At 40.0% G+C, this 20,120-nt stretch overlaps 1 protein-coding gene across 9 annotated transcripts in view; it reads left to right on the top strand.

The window, feature by feature from the left end:
- LOC307255098 (myosin IXb) overlaps positions 1–19,347 on the top strand; it is a 30,096-nt gene extending 10,749 nt beyond the window's left edge. For 4 of the 9 annotated variants that reach the window (XM_080033705.1, XM_080033707.1, XM_080033708.1 and 1 more), the window contains exons 10-41: positions 177–311; positions 737–858; positions 1,242–1,383; positions 1,891–2,080; positions 2,301–2,376; positions 2,939–3,031; positions 3,138–3,177; positions 3,321–3,443; positions 3,921–4,001; positions 4,098–4,208; positions 4,369–4,491; positions 4,706–4,855; positions 5,058–5,188; positions 5,824–6,183; positions 6,611–6,692; positions 6,931–7,122; positions 8,951–9,057; positions 10,441–10,508; positions 12,989–13,176; positions 13,857–13,964; positions 14,191–14,361; positions 14,449–14,487; positions 14,582–14,693; positions 14,805–14,878; positions 14,993–15,185; positions 15,472–15,600; positions 15,914–16,019; positions 16,133–16,264; positions 16,410–16,533; positions 17,176–17,279; positions 17,381–17,508; positions 18,234–19,347. In XM_080033705.1, the coding sequence (XP_079889831.1) occupies positions 177–311; positions 737–858; positions 1,242–1,383; positions 1,891–2,080; positions 2,301–2,376; positions 2,939–3,031; positions 3,138–3,177; positions 3,321–3,443; positions 3,921–4,001; positions 4,098–4,208; positions 4,369–4,491; positions 4,706–4,855; positions 5,058–5,188; positions 5,824–6,183; positions 6,611–6,692; positions 6,931–7,122; positions 8,951–9,057; positions 10,441–10,508; positions 12,989–13,176; positions 13,857–13,964; positions 14,191–14,361; positions 14,449–14,487; positions 14,582–14,693; positions 14,805–14,878; positions 14,993–15,185; positions 15,472–15,600; positions 15,914–16,019; positions 16,133–16,264; positions 16,410–16,533; positions 17,176–17,279; positions 17,381–17,508; positions 18,234–18,505 (4,206 nt within the window). In that variant the 3' untranslated portion in view covers positions 18,506–19,347. Of the gene's footprint in view, positions 1–176; positions 312–736; positions 859–1,241; positions 1,384–1,890; positions 2,081–2,300; positions 2,377–2,938; positions 3,032–3,137; positions 3,178–3,320; positions 3,444–3,920; positions 4,002–4,097; positions 4,209–4,368; positions 4,492–4,705; positions 4,856–5,057; positions 5,189–5,823; positions 6,184–6,610; positions 6,693–6,930; positions 7,123–8,950; positions 9,058–10,440; positions 10,509–12,988; positions 13,177–13,856; positions 13,965–14,190; positions 14,362–14,448; positions 14,488–14,581; positions 14,694–14,804; positions 14,879–14,992; positions 15,186–15,471; positions 15,601–15,913; positions 16,020–16,132; positions 16,265–16,409; positions 16,534–17,175; positions 17,280–17,380; positions 17,521–18,233 lie in introns of those variants that run through there. The other 5 variants (XM_080033710.1, XM_080033712.1, XM_080033711.1 and 2 more) reach the window with 5 other exon arrangements.
- The last annotated feature ends 773 nt before the right edge of the window (positions 19,348–20,120 follow it).

The following is a 20,120-nucleotide window of genomic DNA, read 5'->3' as shown; positions in this document are numbered from 1 at the left end:
TATAAAATGTATTTTCACACCTGTATTTGAAGTAAAGTTGCATTATTAATCTGCAAATTACTGCTTAACCGAGAGTGTGTTTGAGTCTTAATGTGTCTAATTAATGACATGATCATCAATATGCTGCCTATTTGTACGTTGGTTATGAACTTTCCTCTTTGCTGTTTTGTCTTTAGTGTTTATCCATCGGTGTCCTGGATATGTTTGGATTTGAGAAACTTGAGACGAACAGCTTCGAGCAGCTGTGCATCAACTACACCAATGAGAGACTGCAGTATTACATCAACCATCACATTTTCAAGCTCATGCAAGTATGTATTTTTCATTTTAATTTCTCATCACTTATAGGGAAACTTAGTATTAGGTCTTTATACGGCCCACTGCATTTGTCACATGCACAAAGCAAAATTAAATTTTATATCTGAAATAATGTAATCAAATTGTGGGGCTTACATGATCATACTGTAGTGTTTTACATCAAGTAGTTTCTTGCTTATGTTTTCAGGAGTAGGAATAAATTAGTGTAGACTTCTTCCTATTCCTGTAATATCTCATTTGTGTTGCTTATGGGAACTTGTTGATTGAGTCTGTTCTGTCTATTGTTTATTTTATTTTTATTGTCATTTTTGTTTTCAACTTATTTTCTTATTTTTACATTTTCAAAATAAGATAACATTTGTTCGTTTTTATAATAAAAAAAACAGATAATGTAATGTGTGATTAAAATATATTCCAGGACGAATATGTGTCAGAGGGCATCGCCTGGCAAAACATGGACTACACTGACAACAGTGGCTGCATTCAGCTGATCAGCCAGAAGTCGACTGGAATCTTTCACCTGTTGGATAAGGAGAGCAGGTATGTGAACCGTGCTAGTGACAATATATCCTGCTGTGAGTTTTAACACCAAACATGGATGGAAATTCAGATCAACTGACTTTATTTAAATTGTATCTGCCATAGTAAAGCAACCATTTTTCTTCAAGAAAATGTGCTCAAAGTAAACAAAGAGTCTCTCCTCCTAGGATTATTTAACAACTAATAACTAAAAAAACATATGTTATATTTTCTATAATGTCGATATGGCCTAGTAAGCAGAACTCCATGCGTGATCATTTAAAATGTATATTGAACAAACTCTCATATCTTAAGATATAGATCAGCATTGATTTTCAGTTATTCCCTGATGTGATGTGATATGCTGATGTTGATATTGTGTCCTTTCCTCTGTGAATCCTCAGCCTCCCTCAAGCCACGGATGAAACCTTGTTGGACAAGTTGAAGCAGCAGCACAAGGACAACACATTCTTTGTACCATCTTTTAATACAGAGTTGGCTTTTGTCATTCGACACTTTGCCGGGAGGGTTAAATATCACATCAAGGTGGAGTATAATTCCCACACATCTTCATTCTACAAAGTCATTCAGACTTCCTCACCTACTTCAAATTCAGTAAATACACTTTCCATCAGTCCACTCTGACTGTCACATAGTGAGTGTCTGCACTAACCTTGATAGATAAGCCACCGTGGGAAAAACTCATACAATCTTTGAACTAAGGGAAATAGGGAATGATTAATGCTGCTATCTCCCCCAGAAAGACTGCAGTTTAGAGTTGTACATAGAAGTAATGTATTCGGAGCGCCACACATCCCCTTTTGTTTAAATACAGAGTAGAGGAGAGTAAAATTTGATCGTCCCTGTGAAGCAATTTACTTTACAGACAGTAGTCAACACAAATAAATATAATGCATCATACACAAACACAGAACGAGATCCATTTCACTCACTGTCGCCATGGATCAAAGTGGTTATTGTTGAAAAAGCAAATGTCAAGGATGTAATAATCAAAGGATTTAACATGTTAATATAAATCGTCTCGCTCTTCAGGATTTCCAACAGAAAAACACAGAGCACATGCGCCCTGAAGTCATTTCACTTCTACGGAGCAGTGAGCGGGGGTTCCTGCATCACTTGGTTGCATCCAGTCCAGAAGCGCTGTTCAGATGGGGAGTCCTTCGAGCCACCATTCGCATCCTCACAGTATTCAAGAGAATGGGACGCAATCGAGCAGAATTGAGTAAGTAGCTTTAGTTGTTAATCAAGCTTAAATAACTCACCCTGTTAGAAAAGTTTGTGGATGTGTCTTTGCAGGACATGCATGTGTTTGCAAAACTGAGTTTTTCTGAATGACTCACTCACTACTTTCCATCTCATTGGCATGTTTTGTTTTTCCTTCTATTGAGAAATGTTCTATTGATAACATACAGCTGAGCTGACTGGTTGTTTTGTCACCACAGTGACTTCAGAACGTCCCTCCCGCACATCCCTCAAAGAAATCAAACAGCGAAGAAGTACTGTGCAGAGACTCTCCAGGTAAAGTTACTACACTGGGAGATTTATAGTGGATGCTACTGCCTCTGTCATGCGTCTCTTCCACTTCAGCATCACACAAACACACACGGACACACAAGCTAGTAAAGCTTTAAAGACTCTAACATCAGTGTGTACAGCAGTTTATTCCAGTAGTAATGTGTGAAGTGCCGGAAACTAGTCTTCCCCAGTCCATATTCATTATGAATACGTTTTAAAGCCAACTTATCCTGTGATCTGGTGTCATGGTGATTAGATCTGAGCTAGGTATGTTGATAACTTGTAGATGCCAGGGATGACTATGCAACCTTGTCATTTAACTCACATTGGCTTGGCAACAGCTGTCTTGTGTAATGAATAGTCAGTTACACAGTGGTAAGAGTTTTTTCCAGCATACCTTTGGTGGAAGGTAGGGAAACGCCCTGAATACAGGACAAGGAGAGAAATACCTGAAATATTTCAACACAAATAGTACAAACATAAAAACCCAGAGAGACATTAAACATGCTTAAAAAACAAAACTTTTGCTTTGCATGAAGATAAATAACTTCTCTGATGTTTACAGTGCCAGCCTTACTCTGGATTTCTCCTTTGATCGCTCTGATGAACTTCCTATTGATGTATTTGAAGACATCTTCACCAATTATGAAAAGAAAAAGTAAGTGGGCCATACTGTATGGCTTCATTTTAAACACACCTATTTTGTTATGTTTCAAAGTCTCATGTGTGTCTAACGGAGCATTCATTTTCTGTATATTCTGCAGGAAAAGTAGAAGCGGTCGACAGAAGCAGCTCATTCCAAAGGTAAAGTGTTATTTATGGATGCAGTCTATCTGTCTGTGTATATACAGTATCTATCTTTGATTCATCCGTGTGTCCTTCCAATGTGCTTTTGTTTTTTGGGAGTCCGCAAGCTCACAAACTTTTTATTGTGTTTTATTAAACAGAATCTCATGGATTTACGTTCACTCCAACATATTGTTGGTCTCACAGCCCATGACCGAACCAGCAAATTTGTCTTCCATCCTCACAGGAAGACAAAGCCTCCTACAGCTAGCGCCCAGTTTCAGGTTTGTTGATTTTTAATGCTCTTTCATTCATTGCAGTTGAAGTTGAATCATGACATCATGTGACGTAGATGTATGTGGAAGGTAAGGGCTTGATTCAAGTGTCAACTCAAAATGAGAAATATTAATTATTTGAAAATGATACCAACTTGTATCAGCTTATTAGTATAGGAAGGAAACTAATGGTTGCTATTAAAGTTAAGAATCACTTCTTCATGCTATCAGGCAGCATTTTGCGTTGTAATTTAAATCATTGTAACAGTGATTTTGTACAATATTGCACAACACAGATTGCGCATTTGTCTATGACTTGTTAACTGCCTATGTTATCATATTTGACCAAGCATAAGTAAAGGGTAGAGGAAATAGATAAGGAAAATAATTTAATCAACTTTCCTATTATATTAATTAACTGATGCATTATTTAATTCGTAAAGATTTAACATCAACAATCCCCCACTGCACCTATGTATCCCACAGGCCTCGATCAGCAAGCTGATGGAGACGGTCGAAAAAGCGGAACCATTATTCATTTTCTGTGTTCGCTCCAATGCTGAAAAAGTAATGCCATCTATTAATCTATACAATAATCCTGCTAGATTTCCACCTACATGTTGGACTTTATAAATCTGATGGGGAAATGTTTTGTTGTTACAGAGGGAGCTGCACTTTGACGATGAACTTGTTCTACAGCAAATCAAGTACACAGACATTCTGCAGATGGTTGACATCCAGAAGTCTGGCTACAGTGCCAAATACACATTTGAGGTGGGCAATCTTTTGAGAATTATGTTATATTATGCTGTATATACAGGGGAGTCCACTTGACTGCACATTCAAGGAGTTTACAATGAAAACAAGCCTGTACCCGTCAACTTAAAAAAAAGGATTATTGGCACTTTAAAACGTGTTTTTGTCTTGATGACAGGATTTTGTCAAGAAGTTCAGAATGCTGCTTCCAAAAGGAACTTCGGCAACGCCCGAGCCCATAACGGATCTGTTAGAGAGGATGGAGCTGGATAAAAGAACCTATCAAATAGGAAGAACCCAGGTTAATAATTTTATTTATAATTTAATATAACGTCACACTGGGGTCACCCATTGGTACTGCATGTATTCATATTTCTGTAATGTGTTTGGAATTAAAATCGTGCCGCAAATGACTTGACAAGCAGGACTATTGTGAACAAAATGTCTCTTAAAGTGATATGTGCTCAAATGTTCCCAGTGATTTCCTCATTATAATGGCTCTTTCCTCTGCTCAGGTGTTCCTCAAGGAGAAGGAGAGGCAACTGCTCCAAGACACTCACAACAAGGAAGTGATGCGTCACATAATCGTCCTGCAGCGCTGGGCCCGCGCCTCTCTGATAAGGTTGCACTACCTGCAAAAGAAAGACGCCACTACGATTATACAGGTACCTATTAAAGTAAAAAATACTGCGAATAGAAGACAATTAGCAAGTGCAATAGAAAAAAAAACTTGACAGTCAGTTAGGCAGTCCCCTTGGCGTGCCTGCTAAGTGTAAATAATGAGAAATTATTTCCCAAAGTATAAGAACAAATAAGTAAGATGACAGCAGACTAAAGTTGACAGAGGAATTTATGATGTTTTTTTAGAGGAGCTGGCGTGAGTTTTTTGAGAAACAAAACCGAGCTGCGACATTGATCCAGGCAGCATGGAGGACTTCCCTGAAAGAGTCAGTGGACAAAGAAGAGAAGGACTCCATACCTAGGCCTGGACGGGACAGGTATATGTACCACTAAACCTACACGGCAAACTAAACCATCTATGAGTTGTTGGAACATGAATGTCCATCCTACATGCTTGCACATTACAGCGATTTGACAGGATTTAAGTCACTCTTCAGATTGATATTGTATCCCACAATCTGAATAGCACTGTTTGCATTAGGCGTGTCTATCTGGCAGTGACTGTTGCATTCAGGGCCATGTGTGCAACAGGTAGAATATTATTCTAAGACTATCTAGGGAGCCATTAACTGTTTTCTAAACAAACATAAAGTCACTAACATTTTTCATAACATTTTTAAAATTTGATCATGTAATTGTTACCAAGATATGTACTGACCAGGACATTTGACTATTTAAAAATATACTTGCCAGTGCTCTCTGGTGGCCAAATATTTTATAGCAAAAACATTTCTTATCACTTACAGGCCAACAACAAATGCTGAAACCAATATGTATTATCTGCAATAAGCTAAAACGTCAGTAGCTTTAACTAGACAATTATGCAATTATTCCCCGGTTAGCTGAAGTATTTTGGGTAAAATTTTAATCAAAATAGTCAAGTAACTATTAGCATTTATATGATATACAGTTTCTGTGATGCCATTCTGATATAGTGCTTCTCTCATAACAGCATTACAAAAAAAGAGTTGACGAGGCAGACAAAAGTGGACTCGAGCCCCAGCAGGCCAGCGCAGCCCGACTCAGTCAACGGCCAGTCAGCACAGAGGGACCGGAGCAAGGAGAAGCGAGAGGGCAGAGGATCCCCGCCCGCTCTACACAGGCCCTTCTCCCTCCCACTGGACACTAAGGTTGGGGGTGATGACAGCTCTACCAGCCTGTCACAGAACAGCTCGCTACAGCGCTACACAGACACAGCGGGCATTAAGGAGAAAGCCGAGAAGTGGAGGGAAAAACTGAGCGAGAGCGAACCGACTGATGAGTCCAGCCCAGAAATACACAGACGAGAATGTAATAGGAAAGCAGAGTTTCAGTAAGTATATCAAACTCCTCAACTGTTTGAGTCTCATTAATAGGGGACCGAAAAGTAATTTTTGAAGACAAGACACTGCAGGTTAATAGGGTAAAATGTTTTACTTATATCATCATTCAGCTTTGCCAGTTGATTACTTAAAATAAAACAAGTTTTTGCATACATTTTTTTTTTTCAAAAATGTTTGAATAAATGTGCACATTTGGAAATATCTTACTAATTGGGCGTAAAGTTGCATGACTTTAAAAAACTAAAATGTAGATGATGGATAAAGCAGTTACAATATTTATTTAATTTTAACAACATACTACAGTCAAACGTTTTTACTCAACAGATATATTTCATGATGCTGTTGCCCATAATGCCGATATGTGTTTTAGTCCGACAATAGTCCACAGTTCTGCTCTCATTTCCTTCTCCCACACAGGCGCAAAGGGAAGTCCATGTCTGTAGATGAACTATCCAGGATCAGCTCATCAGGCTCCGATAGCTCATCCTCTCACACTAAGGTAACTGTGTCCATATGTTATTACTGTGCACAGGAAAACTAATCATTCAATCCATTCTTCTGTTAGCCTCTGGGAAAGATGTTGTTAGCATCCGGTACAACAACAAATTCTGGCATCGACTTTTTAAAGTATTGTAGTTATGTGTGCTGTTAACTGACAAACACATCAATGGAGGCTCCTTACACATGAGGCCAGCCATTCTGTACCTCATCACCTGTCCTGGCTTGATCACGTCCAGGTGCGTTTCCGCAAGCACCCCAAACGCAAGCGGCGCTTAGCCTATGCCCGCAGCGGCTTGATGGTTAACTTTGGGGGCTCCAAGGAGAGCGAGTACTGGAGCTTCCCACTGCCTCCGATGGACACCAATCTGTCCATCCTGAAGAACTCTGCCAGTAGCAATGATGTCCGGGTCCCCAAATCCAAGGTCAAGGTACTGACCGAGGAGACCGACCCTGGCTTTCCTCTGCATGCAGGACCTGCATGTGTATGTAGGGCTGGCCCGAATGCCATTTTTCAGGCTTCGAATATTCGTTGGTTTTTCCGAGCGAATATTCGTTCCAGAAAAACACACCATCAAAAACAACATTAAAAAAAATTAAATTAAAATTAAAAAAACGTTAATAATCCCTATATACTCCCTGGAACCGATTTTGACAGTATCTGCATATTTTGTTGAAGATTCACGCGCTCGGAGGTGAAGTAATGGATGCGCTATGACACTTAATGATGTAATATCCTCCTAAATGAGCAATACTACTACTACTACTACTACTACAATATTACTAACTTTTATATCCAAATATAAAATAATTTGATGACATTATATTGCAGTACTAGCTTCTTGCAGAAAAAACATTTTGGAAAAAAAAAACAAAGCTCCGAATACTAATTTAAGCTCCGAATACTAATTTTCCGAACGAGTATTCGAATATTCGAATAATTCGGGCCAGCCCTATGTGTATGCCCTTCTTATTTCTGCCCTGCAGCCAAGGACCATAGAAAAATGAGCTGTTGCTTCCTAAAAACAAAAAGGAAATATCAAAGCTCATTTCTGATCTTTTTTGTCTCTTCAGCCAGGTCTTTTTTGTCTCTTCAGCCAGGTACAGTTCACTTAAGAATATAGTGAATTGCTTCTATGCTAGTGCGTTTTATCACTTAAAAATGAAGACCAGGATTGTGAATTTAATTATTGTAGCTTATTGCATAATTTTCATCCATTTTGATTGTGTTTACAATAAAGGAATATTTTATACAATACTGGAAATTCATTATCCACCCAATTATCATGAACACATTTAATTACGTTTACCTTTTAACTATACATGGCAACTTCAATTTACTATATGGCATCATACATAAGAATCAATTCATATCACTTTAAATATTGTTGACATCACTGAAGTATTATTGATAATAAGTCATAATCAAATGAAATTAATCAAATGAAATTAATCTAACAAGTGGTGTACAGAGCCAATCAAATCTAATAATCAAAATATAAAGGGAATAACATATTATGCACATTTTCAACTCCAAAATTGTATTTTGGGTTTCTACAACTACAACTGGTTTCATGGTGTACTGTCCAAAAAAACCCTTTATATTTCTCACAGTGCCTTTACTAAATCTCCTCTTTTCACCCTCTGTCTGAAATGCTCCGTTTCAGAAAAAGGGTGTGACATCATATGGAGAGAGAAATCTGACTGGGGTTTTTGAACACAGGTCTTCAGAAAGGTGGAGGTGAAGAATAAGAGAGAGGGTTGTTTTTTCTCATAATCTTTGGAGTCTCTGGTCACACTGGAGATCCATATTAATGTTAAAAACCCATATAAAAGAGCATCTTGCATAATAGGTGACCTTAAAGATCTGTTCATTTCTCAGTTAAATGTCCCTTGTATTTGTAAATAATAATATATAGTATAATTTACTTAATTCATGTTCAAAACACTCTGATCTAACTTAAGCAAAAAAGTTCTAATTGCATCAGGTGGCTGGTGACAGTGAAGCTTTGCATGATGAGTAGAAATGGTGAAGGAGTGCCATTATTGTTCTAATACATGATCATGTTTATGCGGCACTGGTCTGGTTTGGTGGCGGGGCAGCCGCTGCCTGGGCACATGGTGGGGGGAGAGGACTAACTTTGCTACTTGGGAAAGAAGGACACTATTTTTGGTTTAAATGTAAAATATACTTTTTAGAGTTGCTTGTTTTAAGTTTTGTTTACTTTTTTGTGTTTTAACGTTTTGATACTGTTGCAGTTATCAGAAGAACTTGATGGGTCCAGGTATAGTCTTCCAGCCCCCAGCCCCGATGAAGACTCAGGACAACAGGGATCTAACCAATCACAACTCACAACTCCTGAAAAGTAAACAACGATTACTTAGTTTAAAGGAAAATGTTTAAGGTTTTAAGTTTTAGGACCAAACTTTCTTTTTAACAATACTAAATGTATTTAATGTTTTGCTGCATGACTGTAGCCCCTTTTACACAGCCAGTGAAAGCCGGGAATATGCCGGCCTTTCGGCCCTCCGCCCTGCTGTATAAATGCGACAGTTGCGGAACGAGGGAAGAAAGGTGCGAGAGATTGTTCCGGGAATTTTACTACCTCGGGGGGTAGTAAGATTCCCGACACAATCAGTTCCGCCTCTCTGTTTAAATGCTCCAGCTTGTTGTTGCGGAACAGAGGGGCGTTTGACGTTCCATAGTCTACGTTCTAAACATGCGACCATGTTAGCAGTTGAAGGACGTGTGTTTAACATTAACCACGGCAGCCTGATGTCCCGTAAAAATCACCAAATAAAAGGAACGGCGTATAATCTATCTAATCATAAGGTCCGTTGCTCAATCCAAACCCCCGCGCTTCATTTTGCAGAGTGTATGAGTCTATTTCTGCCCAGGAGAAGTTGTAGGCTACAATGGGAAAGCTAGGCTAGGCAGTAAGGGATAAAGTATAGCGAACGGGTCACTTGCTAGAAATAAAGACCGACAAGCTGAAGCAGGAGCCCGACGCGCAGCGGAGGGCTCTTGTTCAGCTTGAAGGTCGACCTAGTAACGGGGGAATAGTCTGTTCGCCCCGCTAGACTGTCTGCTTCAGCTGACTGAAGGCTCCGGCTCAGCTGTTAGCCACAGAGCTACTGTTTTGCTAACACATTCCGCCGCCGCTATTATTATCCTAAGTCTGAGCGTATATCCACACTTTATTTCTGTCTACAGTAACGTGACTTCACACACTGTGTGTATGTGTATGTTTATGTCTGATTGGCAGATCGCTGCCCTCACAAAGAGACTCGCTCACAACCAACCTGTCACACACACACACACACACACACACACAGAGGTGAAGCGGTCGGATTGATTTAGTCAGTTTGGTTAACTGTCCCAGTGATGTTGGACTCAGCGCGTAGCGAGATCAACTGGCACATCGTGGGGACAGTAAAATACGGCCCTCTTACTGCAAGCTCCAGCACTTCTGCTCTCAATTCACCGGCCAGTGTTGTTGTTGTAAAGCAGCTGACCGGCGCGGCGCTAAATGTTTACGTCACACCTGACGCTGTTTACAAGCACCTCTTTCATTCCGGAGCGCTGTGTAAAAGGGGCTACTGATGCGCCAGCAGGCCGGCGTTGCTTGGTTCTGTGTAAATAACACAGAAGAAGAACAAAGCCGGCATTTTGGAGTGATGTTGTTCCGTCAATATGCCGCAATCTCTGTGTAAAAGGGGCTATTGATACAGGCTTTCTTTTTCTACAGGATTTGGTTTCTCAGTAGATTCCTGAAAAAGCGGCCTAAATATCCCCCAATCAACGACTCTACAGCAGGTAAAGACTGAATCATCCACAAAGCAGCTTGATGTATTTATATACAATTTATATACAGTACAATGCGGATATTTGAAATACCGTAATTTTCGGACTATAAGCCGCGACTTTTTCCCCATTGTTCGACCCTGTTATTACACAGCACAGTATATGTTCTGTAGCTACTAGGGATGGGCGTTAGTAATCGAGTACTCGAGTACTCCTCGTTTCAAATGAACTCGATTGGTGGATGAGGAAAATCGTTTAATTTTTTTATTTTTTTTAGTGTCTAGCCTTTAGGCTGGCGGGCCGCCCCTATTTTAAAATGTTGTATACGTGTACAAAACGGCACAAAACGGATAAAATAAAGTTTAACAAAATTTAATATTTTGATGCAAGTGCAATAAACTGAGCGTTGTGTCAAACAGCAACTGCAAATAACTGCCACCTCCGTGCCACCGCAGCGCAGCCTGTGTTCTTCACGGCACCGCGGAGCTGAACACGGTCTCTCCTTCCTCCAGAACATTTTCAGGAATATAACTGTCCAATTATTTCAAAGCAGATGATAAAGTTACGTTTATAAAAAGGGGAGTTGACACCTGTAAGGGGCCACTCACACTAGGGCCGCGGCCCCGTGCCAAAGCTCATTAGCATACTAAAGTCTAGAACGTTTGGCTAGTGTGACCACGCCATCCGTATTCCAGCACGGAACAGCCCCTTGGCCACGGCACACCTGGGAGAGGTGTGCCGTGGCCAAAGTACAGATGCTAATGAGATGACACGCGCACAAGCAAGCGCACAGGCGGCGTTCCTGTCGTGAATTTATTAAGGATGCATTGTCCGTTAACGTCCGCTGCCTTACTAGTCGGCACCAGAATTGCCCACCACTTGGACTTGTAGCTATAATGTGTGAGAATTAACGTGTGTGTAAGCCTAGGTGTGGGCTAATAAAAGAGGGAGAGAGCTAATTAGGTCGGCTCAGAAAGCACAGAAAAATTTGTGCTGAATCGTGCTGAGCACGGAACAGGAAAACGGCACTAGTGTGAGTGCGCCCTTACTCTCAGTTAGTAATGAGTAGGCCTAGACTCCAGGTGAGCATGCAAGGTGCTCTCCGCTTGGAAATAAAAGTAAAGAAGAAGCAAGGCTTACTTCAGGCACATTCGCTCCGAGCCAACAACAGTTAAGAAGCCTTCAATAGGGAATATGGGGATAAGATTCCGATAAACCGACCGGTGTAACGTTCCGTTAATGAGGAATTAGTCGCGGTAATTATTCACGGACACGGAGTGAGCATTACGCGGTTGGATATACAACTATCTGCTTTGATGAGTTATGTATTTAAATTGTAGGACAATCATTTTATATTATTTGCTGCCCTTCTTATTTTAAATGGTGACTTAGGCAATTTTTTTTTTTGTTACAACTACAGCCCATGCTTTTTTTCTCTTTTTTTCCCCGCACCGCAGACCTACTCGATCGGATTAAATTGTGGCCCGTCTATTTAATTACTTTCAGTGAGGAAAATGTGTTTTAAACTTGTGGAAAAAAATCCTTAATATTATATGGCATCTGTGACTGTTTGACAATAAGCATTGAGCGCTTTATTGCGGTGAGATGCTTTGCGTTCTAAAAATAGAAAAAAGTTTAATGAGGAATCGATTGATCCTCGAGGAATGCAAGCGATCACACGAGTAGCGAAAACACTCGTGCCCATCCCTAGTAGCTACTATTGCACTAAATGGTAACACTTGAATACTTTATGCAAATATGCAACTTGTTTGTTGAAATGTTAATAAATGGGAGCTCCCTTAAGCAGCCATTTCTTTCCCGACAATCCCCTCTGTGCACAAACTCTTACATATGGTAATTAAACATTATAACACCTGCGCCTTATAGTCCAGTGCGGAAAATACGGTATATGTACGCAGTGCTCTTTTAATAGGCAGAAGCAGCAACTAAGTAATGTAGAATAAACAACATGGGAGGGCACATCTTGAGGTCAAGGTCTAAAGAAAACGTTTTCTTTATGATGGTGGTGTTTGTTTACTGGCCCTCTATAAGGAGGTCAAAGTTTCCTTCATACTTCACCGTTTAACATAGTTCCTCTCTTTACTGCCATCTGGAGGATCTTAACAGATGAGCAACAGTTATTAAAGTTGTAAAGTGCCTATATTATTTTGTAGGGTTTGAAGGGGTTCTATATATACTACTGAATAAAAAGGTCAAGTAATGTTATTTATATAGCACAATTCAGACAAAAGCCAATTCAAACTGCTTTACAGGGGTATGAAAATATAAAAAATAGAAAATTGTATTCAAGAGATGATTAAAAACAGCAAAAACGGGCAGACAATTTGTAAAAAATAAATGTTATGTAAAATATAATTTAAAATAAGCAATTAAAAAAAGTCACATGTTAACAGGGAAACAGTAAAGGTTCTTTGTTTAAACCTATAATTGTCATGTCATACTAAAAATGCCACATGTCCCTCATCTGACAGCAGTGACGTTGCCCCGATACACTACACATCCCTACCACATGCCAGACAAGGACAGTGTGGCGGTCACTCGAAACCCCACCATCCGAATCAGCCGGGCCACACGGGTCATTCAGTCAAACTCGTCTCTGGACCGCGAGATCACAGACACCAGAGAGCTGCAAAACCTGGACGAATTCCTCGGCAATCAGGTGGGATCCGTCCTTAAACCCGTCTTTGAATTTTCACTTTTTAACTATGTTTAGTATACACTCAACGGCCACTTTATTAGGTACACCTTGCTATTACAGGGTTTGGATCACCCGACTGCCTTAATTCTTTGGTGTTGTGCGTTCAGAGATCCTGAACTCCTTTGTTGTAACAAGTCGTTATTTGAGTTACTGTAGCCTTTCTATCATCAAGAACCAGTCTGCCCATTCTCCTCAAGCCGCTTCACCTGTCATGGATTGAGCTGTGTGAGTGGCTAAGGGGATTGCTGACAATGACTTGACTTGCTGACAGGGGATTTATGCATAATAAGTTAACACAAAGAAAATGACATATGCAATGTGGATTAAGGACCTGTCAAGCTGTATTGGACTGGAAAGACTCATAGCCAAAGGCAAGCGGGGGGACTTTTTTCAGCTCTGGGAGCCATACATGGCTATCATGACTGATGAAAACATAAGATACTTTTGCCTTTTTTTTTCTTTCTTTTTTTTTCTTTCATTTTAACATATATTTTATTATAATTTTGTTTAATTTTTCAAGAATTACTTCATATGTGTCCTTATTAAGATGGTACATGTGTCTGTTTGTGTATGTTGTTAAAAAAAATACAATAAACAAACAAAATAAAATGATATATACAATATATCATCTTTCTCTTCAGGTGAATGAGCTGCGAAGTAGAATAAAAGATCTGTCACAAACGGAGAACCTCTTTCTCACAGCCACCATGCAGTTCAGAGAGACCATCAAAGGCATGTTCTCTGTCCAGGTCAGTTCATCTGCACAATCTAAAGTATGTTACCCCATACCCTTCATGATCATTGCAGGAACGTTAACTGTATTAACATTTTGATAGATAAGTTGATTATACTGTTGTAGTCACTTATTGTAAATTTGCTAATAAATGTCTGACAACAGAGCCAAATGAGGAGGCAGGCTTGAAGGAGGAAAGTGGTCACTGATTGTTTTTTTTTCTATGCCCTTGTGACCAACAGAAGCCCAAAATTGCCTACAAAGACCTGATGAAGGGCTTTCAAAACAAAGTGACCACACTAGCGGGGTCCAAGAAGAAGCCAGACGTCTCGTTGGTGGTCAACTTGTTTCAGTCTGTGCTTGACGGCTTCATAAGGGGCGAGATAAAACGAGTGGAGTCCGAGCCTGCCAAGGTAAAGTGAATAATATCAGCCAATTATCACTCATCTCTCAACTATTCGGTGAATATAAACTAATCTCTCACTTCTGGCTTCTCTCAGGCCACCAAGACGACTAAGAAGAGGAACAGTGACAAATGCGTAAGTTGAACATAATAACATGCATTGTAAAGTTTCTGCATTACACATAATGTCAATCGTCCCTGGGTATTGACTGTACATCCTCTCCCGACAGCTGGAGAATCCCCTGGATCACCGGTTCAGCACATACCAGGTGAACATTATGCAGTCATGTGACTTGTGTGGCTCCTACATCTGGGGAATGGAGAAAGCCTGCATGTGCAGTGGTGAGTTCAAAGAGCTGCAAGATCAAAACATTTATGAGAATTAAAATACAAATGTAAACTGCAAGAGAGACAGAAATGCATTGAACTCCTTTTTTCTGTTTTTTATTTTAGCTTGCAAGTTAATATGTCACAAGAAATGCCTGTCTAAAATCATCACAGATTGCTCTACACGGTGTGCCAAGCTGGTAGGAACTGATGTTTTATATACTACTATACATCATTTTGTATTATCTTATTCTTAACTATAAAATAAACTCTAGTTCACTCATGTATACTTATCTTGTCTTTGCTTGTGATAGGATGACAGTGTACCAGGATCGTTTCACTTTGGGGTGCAGGTGTGTGTGCTCACCAGTAAAGCCAACCCAGTGCCCAAAGTGGTTGAGTCGCTGCTGATGCACATTGAGCTGAACGGTCTCTACACGGAGGGCATTTACCGCAAGTCAGGCTCAGCCTGTCGAGCGAGGGAGCTCCACCAAATCCTACAGAACAGTAAGCAATTGTTTGCCCACCAGCGGAGACTTGAAATTCACAAATTGTTGTGTTTAAGGAACCCAACAAATCCATTCAGCTACAGTGATTGATGTGAAACAGGGGCAGCTCTAAACAATGAAAAAGTTTTCCTGTTAACTTAAAGTTGGAGAAAATGTAATTGCTGTTTATTGAAATAAATTACTATTTCTAGTATCACTTTCTTTGTCAAATGGCTGTGGACATTGGGGGAAAAAAAATTACAAAGGATTTTTTTGTTTGTTTTTTCTTTGTCTTGTGCCATCAGATCCGGGCAATGCATGTCTAGATAACTACCCCATCCACACCATCACGGGTATGGTTAAACGCTGGCTCAGAGAGCTGCCGGACCCCCTCATGACCTTTTCCCTCTACAGCGACTTCCTGCAGGCTGTGGGTGAGTAAATATTGATAGCAAACCAGAAAGGACTGATAAGCCAGGATGCATTTTGTGTCCTTGTGCATTCCTTATGAATAAGCTTATTCATCGTGTTAGAAAAAGCAACAGTGACTTTTAAAGGGCCGTTATTCCTTGAAAAGACAATTCATTAGTAATCAAAATAGCTGCAGATAAATTTACGTCAGCTAACCGTAAGTTGAGTATGTGATTAATGGTTTCAGCTCTACTTGTGATCTTCCTGTCATGAATCTTGAATTAACTCTGGCAAGTTTTTGAATTGTATTGATCTCCATGTTTGTTTTTTCCCCAGAGCTGCCAGAGAAAGCTGAGAGAATAAGAGCCGTGTACCAAAAAGTTGATGACCTTCCTCCTTCTAATTACAACACGTTAGAGCGACTCATCTTTCACCTTGTCAGGTACAAAATGATACTAAGAATCCTCCGATCCTAATGGGGATTTCTTGAGCCAGCTGTTTATTTGTGTGCCTCGATTAAAGTCCTGTGAGATCTTGATCTGTGTGACTTTTTAGGGTTGCAAAAGAGGAAGAGCACAATCTAATGACACCGACCTCTCTCGCCATTGTGTTTGCCCCCTGCATCCTGCGCTCACCAAACTTTGATGATCCCTTCCTTGGTATACAGGATGTTGCCAAGACTACTATGTGAGTCGTTGTGAAAACCTCTAATAACTCTCCGCTGTCTTCAAGAAGCTTTTTCATTTATTTGTTTATTTATTCATCTCTTTCATTCTGAAAGGTTCTGGCAGTGTGTTTTAGGAACATGGTTTTTAATGGGTGTTTTCTGCAGGTGTGTGGAGATCCTGATCACTGAGCAGTTCAGACGCTACAATGAGAAGATGCAGAATATTCAGGAGTTAGAAAATGCAGAGGCCCTCGCTGTCAATCAGCTCAAACTGAGGAGACAAAACACGGTAAGGCAGAAGGAAGAGGCATCACAAAATAATGCCTGGGTCAAGTCGCCTGCTGTCACTATTTAATATGTTTACATTTGTCAATCCTGTTGGAATATTACAAAGATGTATAATACATCAAGACACCAAGAACCGGGGGCGCCTTTAGCTCAGTTGGTAAGGCGTCCCCCTCCCGGGCCGGGCCCAGCAGCAGACCCGGGTTCGATTCCCACCCGCGGTCGTTCTCTGCATGTCACTCTCTGCCCCATTTCACCTCTGTCTCTCTGCACTGTCAATAAAGCATAAAAATGCCAAAAAATATCTTAAAAAAAAAAAAAACAAGAACAAGAACCATGCTGTAGTAAGAAGTATAACAACTCAAAGGAACATGTGTTAAATTCAATGTGACATTGAGGAAATGAACATCCTCCCATTATATTAACATCATACCACATGTTTCCAGTACACCTGGAAAATATCCAGTTTATAAACCAGAGTCAGCCAATGCTATGTAATGTTGATTGCAGTTTAAAACATATTTTTCCCCCTTTTTTTTACATCCAAATAACTTGAGCTAAACCTCTGAAACCCAGGAGTCGATTACAGTAGTCAAAATTCAATGTCTTCATGTACCAGCTGACCATTACCCTGATCTCTGTACAGGTTGTTGAAAAGGCTTCAGAGCTGCTGGATGTTCCAGATAAAAGGCATTCGGATGAAAGTGAGATGACACTCATCGAAAGGATCAAGTCCATTAAGCAAGAAAAGTGAGCTGGGACTTTATTTTTATTTTTTTATTGGAGTTAAATGCGCTGAGAACAATGCGTCTACATGAGTGATTAATAATATCTTGTTTTGTTATTATCAGGGTGGACTTGGCCTGCAGGTTACCTGACCTGGAGCAGGACAACTCTGACAACGACATCTTGGACTCGTCTTCGTCGTCGATGAGCACCGAGAGCCTGGAGGACCGTCTGGAAAGCCTTGACTCGGAAGGTCAGTAGGGAGGTAAGGTCCCTTCACCTTCCTCTGGGTTTAAGGAGAAAATGTTTTAGTAAAATAAATTGACTTTTTTTCATGGTGATTCTTTTTCTAAACCTAATGTCACACTCAAGGGTTACGAATGCTTGAAACATACTAGGTCAGATCACGGTGGAAATGTATTTTATCTCTTTTAATGTCAGTACAAATTTGTCGTTCACTCTACTAAATAATCCCCCAGGAGTGTGTGCATGCACGTATGTGATTGGCTATCGCGGCATCTTGGCAAATGACATTGCATTGTGGTCCCGCAAGTTGAGAGAGAACTTCAAACCCTGTGTTACTATCAGACCACTGCACATTTAGGAAGAAGTGGTGGAACGCAGCCCTTTGAATTAATACAAAATAGTTTGTTTATAGGATCCTGACAGTTTTGGACCATGTACCAAGCACTTATTGAGCTTATTTAGGGCCTGAGAAAGTAGTCACAATAGAGTAGACGTTCTGACTAAAAGTTTGACATTAAAACTACTCCAACTCCATATCCTCTTTAACCTTACAGACCATGTGCTCTCCATTCGAATAACTAGTTCTGAATACAGTATAACAAGAATCTTGTTCATTGATTCACTACATAAGCTACAATATCAAACCAACACCAGAAATTTAAGTTGACAGTGTGTGCGTACTCCACAAGCTCATAGAATATATGTTTACTAACCAGATGTTTCTATTACCAGAGAAGGTGACCATGCGACTGAAAACCCAGAAACCCGACTGCCCGCCTAAACCTATGGACCTGGCGCAGAGGGTTCGCAGACTTATGGCTCAGACAAATGATGAACGGAGAGCATTGTCATCGGGACGAAAGACAGGTTTAACCCAATCCATGTGCTTCCTGCCCAGCCAAGACACAACCAACAAAGTCACCAGCAGCACTTTCAGAGGGAGCTTTGACAATTTGGATATCCCTTACATCGATGAGGATGATGAGGATGAAGAACAGACCTAAACATAATGCCTGATGAATTAATTATGTCACAAAAATAAATAAACGTACACTTTTGTTTTATAGACTCCTCCATTGGTCAATGCTGCTATGGAAACAAAGTGATTTGAGAATGTACAGTATATGCGTTTAATGAGTGAGCGTACTGACTTTCTCCTCAGGGTTTTTAATAACACATCTGGACCCAAATCAAGGACTATTCTGCCTCTTTATACCTATACAATGTATGTGATTTTGTATTTCTGAATTGTACAGTTCACATTTTGTAAAAAGGTGTGTATTGTGGCGTTCGAGGAAACAAGTGTGTCTTCACTAATGGACATTATTCTGCACCACTGTGTTACCATTAAGAGTTTATGGTGTTTTGTGTGAGAAAAAAAAATTAACGTCGATAAGAGAGACGATGCATTTTGGGCTCTTGTTTTTCTGCATTTTCCTGTAGAATACACTGCTGCGCCTGACCACTGATTCAGTACACCTGTAAAGAGAATCGTTTTTTAGACTGACTGAAAAGACTTTCATCTATCCCTTTTTTTGGTTGTTCAATGTGGTACCGTTTAACCAAAACGTGTTTTTATATGCATGCATGCACGTTTTATAAGGGGGTAGGAATAATGCAAATTTGGGTGAGCAATCTCCAAGTTGGGCTTTTGTCACCAACTGAAATAAACTGACCATTTCCAAATGTCTCCTGCCTTCACAAAAGTGAAAAAAATAATAATGCCGTTTTGACCGCAACATGTCTCTTTAACTGTATTGAATATTATGTCCAAAAAATAGAAGACTAGTCCAGATAATATTGCACATGATGTACTTTTCTTATGAAAAACTGTACAAAATAAACAGACCATGAAAGATCTATCCAATTGTTTAGAAAACACACATAAAATGTTTTATATTATATTGGTCCCTTGTTGTATAATAGACTGACAACACAGGGGAGACTTGGTTAAAAACTTTTAAGATGTTTTGAATTACTAATAATTATATGAACTACCTCATCCCTAGTTTGATCTCTACCATGTGTGCATTTTAGTACACCTACAAGCTGCCATTTTTTCGTGACTCCCTGTAGATAGATATCTTCCAGCTGCACACGCCCTGTGGCAGATTTCCAGCACAAACGTTTACATTTTATATCTTTTCCCATCACTTTATTTTCCGCCGAAATCTTAAACTCGGTGAGAACCCCTCACATCCATTCTTAAACGTATGTTATGGTCTCCATAAATTCTCCTCTAAAATGTTGGATATTGGCATACTAGTATCAGTATGTATGTGTGTGAAAAATAATTCGTTTTCTATGCCGTTATTGAACTGTTGTATTGGTTTCATGGAAGTAGCTGAACTGAACATCTTGTACAATTTCTTCATAAACACAGCCACTTACCATATAAAGAATTTCCTTTACGTGCACCGGACCCGCGGTGTGATGTTCACCAATCACCTTTTGGGGATCAATAGCACAAACATTCTTCTAAGCCAATCATACGCGTAGTGTGGATTTGGCTGTTTCAGCGGGGAGCCAATTGTCGAGCGGTGTTGCGTTGGAAGGGGCGGGTCGATGCTCGGTACAGGAAGACGGGTTGAAGTGAGGTGGGGATGAGAAATCATCATT

Source organism: Ammodytes marinus, assembly GCF_949987685.1.
Source record: "Ammodytes marinus genome assembly, chromosome: 9".
NCBI classification, from domain to species: Eukaryota; Metazoa; Chordata; class Actinopteri; order Uranoscopiformes; family Ammodytidae; genus Ammodytes; species Ammodytes marinus.
The sequence above is the reverse complement of the archived record's forward strand: the minus strand, read 5'-3'. Positions and strand labels throughout refer to the sequence as shown.